General features: G+C 44.6%; 1 protein-coding gene across 3 annotated transcripts in view; it reads left to right on the forward strand.

Annotated features, from left to right (window-relative positions):
* Cdc42se2 (CDC42 small effector 2) overlaps positions 1 to 12,428 on the forward strand; it is a 51,273-nt gene that overhangs the window by 35,710 nt on the left and 3,135 nt on the right. For all 3 annotated transcript variants that reach the window (XM_048334020.1, XM_048334018.1, XM_048334019.1), the window contains exon 3: positions 9,748 to 9,849. In XM_048334020.1, the coding sequence (XP_048189977.1) occupies positions 9,748 to 9,849 (102 nt within the window). The remainder of the gene's footprint in view (positions 1 to 9,747; positions 9,850 to 12,428) is intronic.

Raw genomic sequence — 12,428 nt, forward strand, 5'->3', positions numbered from 1 at the left:
GTTAGAGTGTGTAAGTCTGCATCTTTTTATAAGGTCATGAATTTTTTAAATGTCTAAAATAAAGTTGTCTTTATAACACCAATGTCATAGGGAAAAAAACCTTTTTTCTTGGGTTTTATGAAATAGACAAACTCCAAGAATGAAACAGAGGATTAAGCCTTTGTTTAGAGTCAGTGTGCTGGATTCTGATCTCACATTGGCATTGTATTCACAAATAGAGAAGGGAATATGGTGAGAAGCTTCAATTTTAAGTCAGTTTAGGCAGGGAAAAATCTAGGTCATGTACTGTTGTAGAGAAGGCAGTGTTGATAGCCCAGACATCTATAATTAAAGACAAGTCAGAGTTTAATTGTCTGAGACTGGCATAGTTTCAGCATACTATAGCATACTTACTGTCTGTAGCATACTGGACTTTTTTCCTTTTTATTGTACTAGTATTGGGGCTTGAACTCCACTCAGCTTCCTTGCTTACTCTGCTGGCACTCTACCACTTAAATTGTGACTGCAATCTGGCATTTTACTGGTTAATTAGTGATGAGTCATAAAGATTTGCTCCATCTGGCTTAGAACTTTGATCTTTCAAATCTCAGCTTCTGAGTAGCTAGGATTATAGGCATGAGCCACTGGCACCCAACTTTTTCTTCTTTTTTTTTTTTTGGTTGGTTGTGGAGCTTGAATTCCGGGCCTATGTGTTGTCCTAGAGCTTTTTTGCTCAAGGCTAGCTCTCTACCACTTTGATCCACAGTGGGCCACTTCTGGTTCTCGTGGTTAATTGGAGATGAAGAGTCTCATAGGCTTTCCTGCCCGGGCTGGCTTTGAACTAGGATCCTCAGGTCTCAGCCTCCTGAGTAGCTAAGATGACAGGTGTGAGCCACTGGCGCTAAGCTAAAATTTCAGCTCTTAAAGATACCTAAGCCAACTGGTCAAATTTGCAAATTGCTTTAACATTAGATTGGGAACTGTATTAAGAGCTGGGTGTGGTGGTACATACCTGTAATCCCAGCTACTTGGAAGGCAGAGGTTCTAGGAAAAATTTAGTGAGGACTGGGCATGTGTGGATAGTGGTAGAGTGTTTGCTTGCCAAGCGTGCATGAAGCCCTGGGTTCTATTCTTCAGTACTATGTAGACAGAAAAAGCCAGAAGTGGTGCTGTGGCTCAAGTGGTAGAGCACTAACTGAGCCAAGTACAAGACAAGAGTTTGAACCTGAGTACTGGCCAAAAAAGAAAAAGAAAAGATTAGTTTTCTTAGTAGTATGTTTCACTAGACATACCTTGTATTTATGAATATCTGTAGTGGAGATGAAGTTGAACTGAGACTGTTGAAATGTATTATTTGTTCTTTTTTTAGTTTAAGTTACTATATATATATATATCACAGCACATATTTTAACTTTCACAAGGCTGAAAATTATCATTCTACTCTACATAGCTTACAAACCCTGTGAACTTGAACAATAACATCATTTCTTCAATTTTGGGTGATATGTACATTATTTCCTTTTGTTTAGTAATATCTGTTCCCTCTTTCTCATTCCCTCCTTCCCATCCCTGCCCATGAGTTGCTTGGTTCACTTTCACCAATGTAGCTGATGGCCTCCTCTGCCATATAATTATTTTTTCCACCTGCTTTCCACTCGTTCTGTGCCCTCCCAGCTTCCCTCGGGTGTGCTTGTGTATACCCCATATATGAGGCAAGGAATATAGAGTCATCCAAAAATAACAGCACATTTTTAGAAGAGGTCCTTTGTTTCCTTATCTTTGGGGGCCTAAGAAGTGCTGTGTCTTGGTATTTAGTGCTTTTCTCCTGAGGTTTTCCTCTTTTGTTCTCATTGTATTTTGGTATCTTGAGTCCTGTTTACTTTATGTCTCATTGCAGTTTAAATCTAACTCACATCTAAATCTAACTCAATGCCTCATGCTCTCACTTGGCTTTTTTCACTCAGGCTGGTATTCTACCATGACAGTTCTTCACTTCTGGCTTTAGAGATGAGAGTTTCATGGACTTTTCTGCTTGGGCTGGCCTTGAATTGCCATCCTTAGATCTCAACCTCCTGAGTAGCTAGAATTACAGGAGGAAGCCCCTTGTGCCCAGCTTTCCATTGGTGATTTTCAGGCACATATATTTGGAAACACTGGACAAAACCAATCACATATTCAGGAGCTTGTATTTTACCAGAAATATTTTGTTTTAGTTTGATTTGGTGGTCAGTTACCACAGAGATCTTTTTATCCAGGGAGCAGGAGAATGAATGTTGCCTAGGAGATGTTCTTCCCATAGTCAATCCCTCCACGAGAACATACACTTCATATAGCATTAAAGGAGTTTAAAAAACATAGGCATTAAGAGTTAAAAGCCACCCAGGAGAGAGTTGGTTTCCAGGGACAAGACCATAGGAACCTGTCAGATAGCAGAGTGAGAACACACCACACCCCCTCCACGCCCCTGCCTTGTTCTTAGAAGGCCCACTTGTTTTGAACTCCTTCCCCTGGCCTCAGGTCAGATCCTTTTCTGGAAAACGGGGATAATTTCCTGTTTCTAAGTCCAGTTTGTTTTGATTTCCCTGTGACTCATTTCTTAAGGAGATGGTTCCTTAATAAAAGCTGTCACCTGAGGGCCACTGGTGCTTGGTCACTATGAGCCAACCTCTGGAAGACAGAAGTAGACTTATTTACTTTTCTACCTAGAGTGTAGTACAAGTAGATTCATGGAAAAGGTTAATTGCTATCTGAAGTTGACCTAAGTAGAATTTAGTTTTTACTTTTTTCCAGTCTGCAGTATCTAGTCTTGTTTCTCTTCCATTTGTTTTAATTTATTCATCAGAGACTTTATTAATCAGTCTTTGCAACCAGACTTCCACATGCAGTAAGTGCATCCACTCATGTTACCCCCCAGGAAAAGCCTGGACCTGGCTTCTTTCTTGTACATTGTGTAGGACCTAGGATGGGGTTTGGAAGGATTGCTGTTTGAAGCCAGCCTGGGGAGGATTAATGTGATACCATTTCAACAAATAAGCTTGTTGTGCTGATACGAATGCCTGTAGTCTCAGCTATGCAGGAGGCTTTATAAGTGGTAGGAAATGTGATCCAAAGCCAACCCCCCAGGCAGAAATGTGGGGCTCTATCCAAAAAACAACAAAGCAAAAAGGACTCTGGGGTGTCATGATTCTAGCAAGCAGAAGGACCTAATGTAGGGGGAAGGGGGACCATCTGTTTTTTTTTTTTTTTCCTCCAAATTTTTATTATCAAACTGATGTACAGAGAGGTTACAGTTTCAAACGTTAGGCATTGGATACATTTCTTGTACTTTTTTTTTTTTTTTTGTACCAGTCCTGGGGCTTGGGACTCAGGGCCTGAGCACTGTCCCTGGCTTCTTTTTGCTCCAAGGAGGACAGTGGGTGCCCAAATAGGGCCCAGAGTGATAGCCAGGAGCTGGGAAGAGCTGTCAAGAGGACCTCAGCTTTGAAGGGAATCCTGAGGTATCACATCTTGTACTTCTGTGTACTAGCAAGTGAGCCCACACATGGTGCCTCTGTAGGCCTGCACTGCCATGTAGGAAGCCCTCCTCAGTACACCCTGTTATTACATTGGGAACGACTCAGCCTTTCAGCCCGGGTTCCTGAGCCTGAGCCGTCGTCTCCCTGGGAATCTCGTGCCGTGCTGTGTGCGGATGCCAGCCCCACCCCAGACTTGCCAGATAGGAAGTGGTGTGCCTGGAGCTCCATAGCTGGTGCTAGCCTTTCCTGAGGGGTGGAAAGGCACGGAGGGTTGTGAAGCCCTGCCTTACGGGGATCCACCCAGTATGGAAAACAAATGGTTCTGTGAAGCAGGGAAAGCTAAACCAGAGGATTAGGAATTTTTAGGCTGAAACATAAACTCTGCTGATACTGCCTTTTTTTTTTTTTTTTTTTTTTTTTTGCCAGTCTTGGGGCTTGGACTCAGGGCCTGAGCACTGTCCCTGGCTTCATTTTGATCAAGGCTAGCACTCTACCTCTTGAGCCACAGCTCCACTTTTGGCTTTTTATATATATGTGGTGTTGAAGAATTGAACCCAGGACTTCATGTATGCGAGGCGAGCACTCTACCACTAGGCCACATTCCCAGCCCCTGCATTTTTAATATCTTCTGTATGTCACACTGGTCCTTCAGAAATATTTGGTCATAATATTGGATAAAATAATTTTTAGAGAATGGAGTTAACGTTGCTTATAGCTGTTTAGGATTATTTTATTTTTTGGCAGTACTGGGATTTGAACTCAGGACCTCTCACTAGGCAAGGTGTTCTATCTACCACTTGAATCACAGCCTTGGACCCTGCCATTGTTTCTTTAAAAAGCCCTTCTTTATTCATTCAACAACTCCCTGTCAGCCACAGTTTCTGCAGTAGAACTCGAGGTCCTGTTGGAAATCAAATTGAACTGATATAATGCATATAGTAGCCTCGTGCATGCTAATAAGCACATGCACTCTATCATGGAGCTCTATTCCTGGCCCTGATTCACACTTAGTTGATGACTGTGTAAGAGCATATTTATGGGCCAGTGGGCTGTGTAAATTTGTATGATAGGTGAATTTTACCCAGAGGCAAGTGCACTGGGTACACGGGGAGCACATGGTTTGGGTAGCAGAGCTGACCAGTGCAGGTAGAGTTGGCAAGTGTGAGAGGTGAGGAGAGATCATAGCACATTTAGAGACCTGCAGGTAGCTGGTGAAAGCTCGGGACCGAGGAAGGAGCCGTGAAAACGTCTGCAGGCAAACTGGACTTGTGTGTTGTGGGGTTTTGCATTTGTCCTGGATGGTTGGGAAAGCCGTTGAAGTATTTTATTAACTCGTCACAGACACAGTCACACACCATGTTGAAAAGACACAAGTGGGTAGAGGGTGGAGCGCTGGTGTGCAGGGGGGTGGGGCTGCGGGCCACCTGGCCTGTGTGTGGCAGTGAAGGGGGGATGGGGGAGGGGAAGGCTCAGGTCTGCAGTTAGACACGGTGCTGGAGAGGGAGGTGGTTGTTTACCGCAGCAGGAGTGAAGAGAGAGGGTTGCACTGCTGAGTTAGGCACTTTGTTTTGAAAGGCCAGCAAGTTTGACTATCAACATTCAAGTAGAGGTGTACAGCTAATTAAGCAGTCAAATTTCTAAAACAGAAAGCAAGCCAGTTAGTCTTTAGCACCGAGTACTGAGGTGAATACTTGAGAGGTGTAGAAAAAGGACCCAGAATAGCCTGGAGCACACCAGATACCACAGGTGTAAAAGAGAGGGATCGGGCGGGAAGCCAGAACAGGTCTTGGAAGGATAATCTCAGAATAATCTTGTGTGATTTTTTTCATTCTGACTTTGATATAAAATTTGCCCAGTCATTTTTAGGTCTAGGACAGTTGTCCTGTGGTGTTGTCACCACAGCCACCCTGTGTGTTCCTCTCCCTCCGGGGTGCCTGCCCGCAGAGATCCCCCAGAGCCTCTTGCTGTCATTGCCTGCAGGGGTTAGTCCACATAGGACACAATGCCAGTAGGGGTTGCTTCCAAAAAAGAGCTGGGTGTGGTGGTCTGTGACCCCCGCATTTTGAGGCAGAGGCTGTGGAAGTATGAGTTGGCCTTGGCTTGCGAGAGTCTATCTCAGAAAAACACACACACACACACACACACACACACACACCAACCCCCCCCCCCCCCAAAAAAAAAAAAACAACAAAAAAAAAAAACTAGGGTGTTGCCAAAGGGAATTCAGTGGAGACGTGAGGAGCTGGGTTATTGAGTGGATGACTGATCCTCTAGAGACCAAGGACCCAGTGGAAGGCCTCCCCTTACTTAGTGCAGTTCTGCTTCTTGCTCCCAGCCACCCACCATCTGACTTCAGAGGAGGGGGGAGAGCAGAGCAGAGCTGGGGGAGCTATGGGAAATGAAGCAGAAGCTTGAGCCATGCTGAGCACACTGCCTCTGACCTCACTGTTGTGGCCATTTCTGCTGCTGTTGGGGTTATTTTCAGAGAAGCATTCCATGTGGGCTAATGGGTGAGGCATAAGAATACCGATAATGCATGCCTATAACGCCAGTTAAGCAGGAGGCTGAGATCTGAGGATCAAGGTTCAAAGCCAGTCCAGTAGGGAAAAATCTCGTGGGGTTTTCTCCAAAAACTGGAAGTGGAGCAGTGGCTCAAGTGTTATGGTAGAGTGTGACAAAGCTTAGTAACAACCCCCAGGCCCTGAGTTTACCCCAGGACTAGCATCTCCACCCCCACCCCCAGTGAGGTGGGGGGATCCTTGTTAACTGATACTGTAGCTAAGCAGGTGTGATAGCTCTGCTGTACTTTTAAACTTTTAACTACTATTAGTAGGAGGGCCTCTCTATCCCCCCTCCCCCTCTCTCCCTTCCCTCCCCTCCTCTCCTATCTCTCCTCCTCCCTTTCCTCTCTCCTCCTCCCTTTCCTCTCTCCTTTTTCTCTCCTCCTCCCTCTCCCCTCTTTCTCTCCTTCTCTCTCCCCCTTTCTTTTTTTGCCAGTCCTGGGGCTTGAACTCAGGGCCAAAGCACTGTCCCTGGCTTCTTTTTGCTCAAGGCTGGCACTCTACCACTTGAGCCACAGCGCCACTTCTGACTTTTTCTATATATGTGGTGCTGAGGAATCGAAACCAGGGCTTCTTATATGTGAGGCAAGCGCTTTACCACTTGGCTATATTCCCAGCCAGCAGGGTATTTCTAATAGTAGTAGTAGTTCTGGGAGGAAGACAGGAATAAGTAGGGAGTTACTTAGAAATGTAAGGCATGAGAAGGAAAGAGAGCAAGAAGTTCTGATGGGTGTCATGTGTGAAATAGTACATTCATCATTCTTTTTTTTTGGCCAGTCCTGGGGCTTGGACTCAGGGCCTGAGCACTGTCCCTGGCTTCTTTTTGCTCAAGGCTAGCACTCTGCCACTTGAGCCACAGCGCCGCTTCTAGCCGTTTTCTGTATATGTGGTGCTGGGGAATCGAACCTAGGGCCTCGTGTATCCGAGGCAGGCACTCTTGCCACTAGGCTATATCCCCAGCCCATCATTCATTTTTATTATCCTCTATTACTAGTACCTGATACATAAGTCCTTAAGTTGGAAAAGAGCAGGAAACTAAGTGTATTAGTACCAGTTTTTCAAACTGTTCTATCTACTCAGATGGAAGTAGAGGAGAGTCTCTCTCTCTGTATTGGAGGTACCCAACTGTAACAGTCAACAACAAGGGGGCTTTTTATTTCTCCCATACCCTCCCCACATTGAATACTTTTAAAGTGAATTCTAGTGATGACATTTCATAAGCATCACACTAATGTAGCTAAAATATAAAAGATTTAAAGAAATTTTTTACACCCATTTGTGGCCTTGAATGTGCTGAACAGGCACCCTGTCACTGAACAATGCTCACAGCCTAAGCATTCTTTGAACCTCTTAGTAATAGTTGGTATAAAGTAAATGACATATCTAATAAAGGGTACAGTTTGATGATCTTTGACATAGACCTGTGAAACTGCCACCCCAGTCAAGACAGCATGTCCATCATCTCCTTCCCCTACTTAGCTACAGGTCTGCTTTCTGTCATCAGATACGTTTGTTTTTAAAAATTAAAAAAAAATATCTTTTAAGTAGTCGTTCAGAGGAGTTGCCATTCATTATAGCAGTGTATGAATACACTGTGTCTTGATCAATGTCACCCTTTCAGTATTCTTACCCATCCTGCCCAACCTAACCCCTTCCCTCACTCTTCTTAATTTTGTAGGGTATACACTGGACTTTTTTGGGGAGGAGATGGGGGTGGGGGTGTGTTGGGCTTGTAAATTTGCCGGGCTTAGCTCTATCCCTCCCCAACACGTGGGGAGGGGTCCTGGGCTTACCTATCTGTTCGGTGGGGGATCCATACCTACTCTCTTATGTCCCCCCCCGGCCGGTAGGGTATTGACACTGGAGTGGGGTCCCGGGGTTTAGCCTCGGGGTGCATGTGGGTGCTAGACCTGCACACTCGCCAGCCCAAGGAAGAGACGAGCGCGTGAGATCTTGGAGACGTCTCTGGGACGTTCTGTTTATTCAAATGAGGAGCCCCCCAGATATACCCCCGAGGGCGGGCACAAGAGAGGGATTGCAGATTGGTCACAGAGGGCTGTCCATCAAGTGATGTCAGTGGATCTCCCTCGGGGGGTGGAGGCCCAGCCCCCCAAGGCTTGGGTTTCTGGGGTGTCCTCCATTACACACATGCTGCCCCAGGAGCAGGGCCTTCTCTTCCTGCCAAAGGCAGGAAAGGGAGGGGCAGGCCAAGGTCAGCTGTGGCCCCTTAAAGGCACAGCTGACCCCAACAGGGGTGGGGGTTGTGGGGCTTGAATTCAGAGCCTCTTTGAGCCACAGTGCCACTTCCAGGTTTGTTTTATTTTGTTTTAATGTTAGCAATAGGAGTTTCATGGACTCTTCTGCCCTGACTGGTTTGAACTGCTATCCTCAGATCTCAGCCTCCTGAGTTGCTAGGATTTTAAGCATATGAGCACCAGCTACATTGGGCTTTTTGACTGCATTCTCCACTACTACTTCTCTTCATTCATCAAGCCCTCCTCTTGACCTCACCCCTTTCAAGCACCCATTTCTGTATTCTACAATTTCCTATTAATGGAATCATAGAATATCATTCCATGTACTTTTACTTTTTTTTTTGGCCAGTCCTGGGCCTTGGACTCAGGGCCTGAGCACTGTCCCTGGCTTCTTCTTGCTCAAGGCTAGCACTCTGCCACTTGAGCCACAGCGCTACTTCTGGCCATTTTCTATATATGTGGTGCTGGGGAATCGAACCCAGAGCTTCATGTATAGGAGGCAAGCCACTAGGCTGTATTCTCAGCCCTGTACTTCTACTTTTTGAGATTTATTTATGCTTTAGCATTTATCAGTAGTTCATTTCTTTTCATTGACGAGTGAGAAGTCTTTGAAATAATGAGAGATTACCATATTGCAACATAAATTGGAAAGAATTCCTATCATAATATTCAATTATTTAATTTCCTTATTATCCAAGAAGTATGCTTTCCATTGGTTCACATCTGTATGCAAACAGCATAATGTATAAATCGGATTAAATATTTACTCATTTATTTTCATTTCCTTTATGGTAAAGCTTTTAAAATCCTTTCTTCTAGCTTTGTTATGTGTTCTTCTCCCCCCCCCCCCCATTTTCCCCTTAAGAATAAGATTAAAAAGTGTAAGCACCTAGTTTGTAGGCTGCCATGTGAGAGACAAGCCTTTCCTGACACTAACATCATCAGACCGTAGTGTGAGAAAACCACGTGAATGGGTTTGGTGAATGGGTTTGTGCAGATTACACGGATACCAGAGCTACACCTAAGCAGTCCTTCAGTCCTACATAATAACCTGTTTCACTTTGTCATTTCTTCCTGGAAATACTCCTTTTGTGGATTTCACATGTGTTAACTGTAGAGGTCTCAGGCATTTTTGTTCCCTGGTCACAAGTCATTTATCCATAGTAGAAGAATAATTCTTTTCCTTCTTTCTTTTTTTTTGCCAGTCCTGGGGCTTGGGACTCCGGGCCTTAGCACTGTCCCTGTCTTCTTTTTGCTCAAGGCTACCACTTGAGCTACAGCACCACTTCTGGCCTTTTCTATATATGTGGTGCTGAAGAATCGAACCCAGGGCTTCATGTATGCGAGGCAAGCACTCCACCACTAGGCCATATTCCCAGCCCCTAGTTCTTTTCTTAATAAGATCATTTTCTCAACACATTATCCTTTCTACTTCAGAAACGGCGACGGCGGATTGACCGGAGTATGATCGGAGAGCCCACAAACTTTGTGCACACTGCTCATGTGGGATCCGGAGACCTGTTCAGTGGGATGAATTCCGTAAGTGTTGGAAATGATTCACACACCAGGCCCAGGGCACGGTCACATGAAACCTGAGGGACAGGTGAACAAATGAATTTGTAGACGCCATGGATAAGTACATTTGTCCTCCAGTCACCTCACTGTGCCAGACATGTGTCAACCTTGTCATTACTTCTAGTCAGTATTAGTAGCTAGTTAGATGTTACATGTTACATGCATTAATAAGTAGGAGAAGGAAGCTAGAGATTCTATGCAGGCACCCCACCATTTTAAGTAAGGGACTTGAGCGCCTGGGGCTGTTTCCCCCGGACTCGTGAGAAGCAGTGCTGCAGACTGCGAGCTGTGACTGAACACAGGTGAGCCTAGAAGAGCAGAAAAGGAGTGATGACAAGATGGTTAGGTTTTTTTGTACTAACTTCCTCATTGCTGCCTTCCTCTTGAATGAGTACTTGGGAAGACCGAAGGATTTGGGTTCACAGTGGAGGCTACCATTGGCCCTCATGCTCTGGCCGAAGAGCCTTTAGATAATCATCTCTTCTTGTTCTAGGTCCAGTTACTTTCATTTTACAAACCCTTTAATTACATGTACTTTGCAAAATGTCACCCTTTACTTGATGATGTCAGAATTAATACTTAAGTTGTCAACACCTTGTAGTTCAAGGCAGCAATCAGTCTTATTTTAAGGTAGTAGGAAATGAAAAATGTGAAATAAGGAAATCTCTCTGCTCTTTTTTTTTGGCCAGTCGTGGGGTCTGGGACCCAGGGCCTGAGCACTGTCTCTGGCTTCTTTTTGCTCAAGGCTACTGCTTTGCCGCAGCACCACTTCCATCTTTTTCTGCTTATGCGGTACTGAGGAATGAAACCCAGGGCTTCATGCAAGCTGAACAAGTACTCTACAACTAAGCCACATTCCCAGCCCCAGTAAGGTTTTATAAAAGCAAAATTCTCTACTTTATTCTGATAATCCTGGATGGCATTAATCAATAGGAATGACTTAACCCAGGGAATGAGGACTTTTGAAATAGTGGACAGGTATCCTGGATACCACAAAGCCTGTTGTTACTTCTGTTACTAGGTAAGCAAACAAATGACATTTGAAGCTTCCTGGAAAGGAAACAACTTGTTTGTTTTAAATCTGTAGGAAAAGCACTTTGTTTTTCTTGACTGCTTTTGTGGTAGGTTAAGGTTACCCTGTTGCTATCAAAAGAGAGTAGCTTAAGATTGACCTGCCTGTGGCTACTCCGGAGGCTGGGAGCTAGATAGATGCTTATGGTTCAAGACTAGCCTGGACAGAAAATCTGTGAGACTCCACTTCCCAAACCATGGCTTAGTTGGTAGAGTACCAGTCAATGAATGAAAGCATCAGGTACCAAGTTCAAGTCCGTCTCCCATCTATAAAGAAAACCATCAAAAAGGCAGGCTGGTGGCGTGGATTAGGTGGTAGAGTGCCAGTGGAATTTAAAACCCTGAGCAAACCTCAGTAATACAAGACAAGACATTCCCTCCCTTCCTCACCAAATAACCCCCCAAAAAGTGCCCGGAACAGTACTGAACTCTTGCTAGCAGCTTGGGCAATCTCTCTCTTAGGAAGTGTCCTAAAAGTACCACTGATGATTCATTCCAACTTGTACACTCCTAGACGGTGACAGTGAAACTGAGACAGAAACGTAGGTAGAGATGCTGTTTATCCCAGGACATGTTCTCATCCTGTCTGTATGCTTTGAGAGCTGAGCATGGGCATTGTGGACAGGGCAGCCTTGCCTGAGCTGGTACTGAGTAGTTGAATGACTTCGCATTTCGTCTCTTCTTAAAACATGGCTCTTCTCAAAGCTACAGAAGAGGGTCTGTGATTCTTTCAGACATACAACCCTGTTTTCAAATATTGTGCTTCCACAGCAAAACAATTCACCCAGCATTGAAAGACTTCCAACACCCATTAGAAAATGCCAGGCTTTAGTTGACATTGTGCAGTTAACTTTTTTTTTTTGCCAGTCTTGGGACTTGGACTCAGGCACTGTCCCTGGCTTCTTTTTGCTCAAGGCTAGCACTCTGCCACTTGAGCCACAGCGCCACTTCCAGCTATTTCTGTGTATGTGGTGCTGGGGAATTGAACCTGGGGCTTCGTGCATGCAAGGCAAGCAAGCACTCTACAGCTAAGCCACATTCCATCCCCAGCTTTCGTGCAGCTAACTTTTACTAACTCTTTACTAAACTCTTTATATTGTGTGACATTATAATGCCCAGTATAAACTCAGTGATTTTGCATGTTATCACAGAGCTGATTTGCTATATTGTGCTATATAAAATGTTAATGAATTTGAATTAATGACACAGGGATGCCTCAGACTGCATTAACTCAGCTTACTTAAAGACCTTAAAATAGTGGAATATAAAACAGTTTTCTATACTCTGAGTTATGTGACTATAAATTTAGATAGTGTGGAAACATTGTATATATTTGCACTGGAATAAAATTTCCAGATCATTAGAAATAAATCCATTTAGGCGCTGGGTGCCTGTGGCTCATGCCTTTATCCTAGGTACTCGGGAGGCTGAGACCTGAAGATAGAGGTTTAAGCCAGCTCGGGCAGGAAAGT

The sequence above is a fragment of the Perognathus longimembris genome, chromosome 25, assembly GCF_023159225.1.
Source record: "Perognathus longimembris pacificus isolate PPM17 chromosome 25, ASM2315922v1, whole genome shotgun sequence".
Lineage (NCBI taxonomy): Eukaryota > Metazoa > Chordata > Mammalia > Rodentia > Heteromyidae > Perognathus > Perognathus longimembris.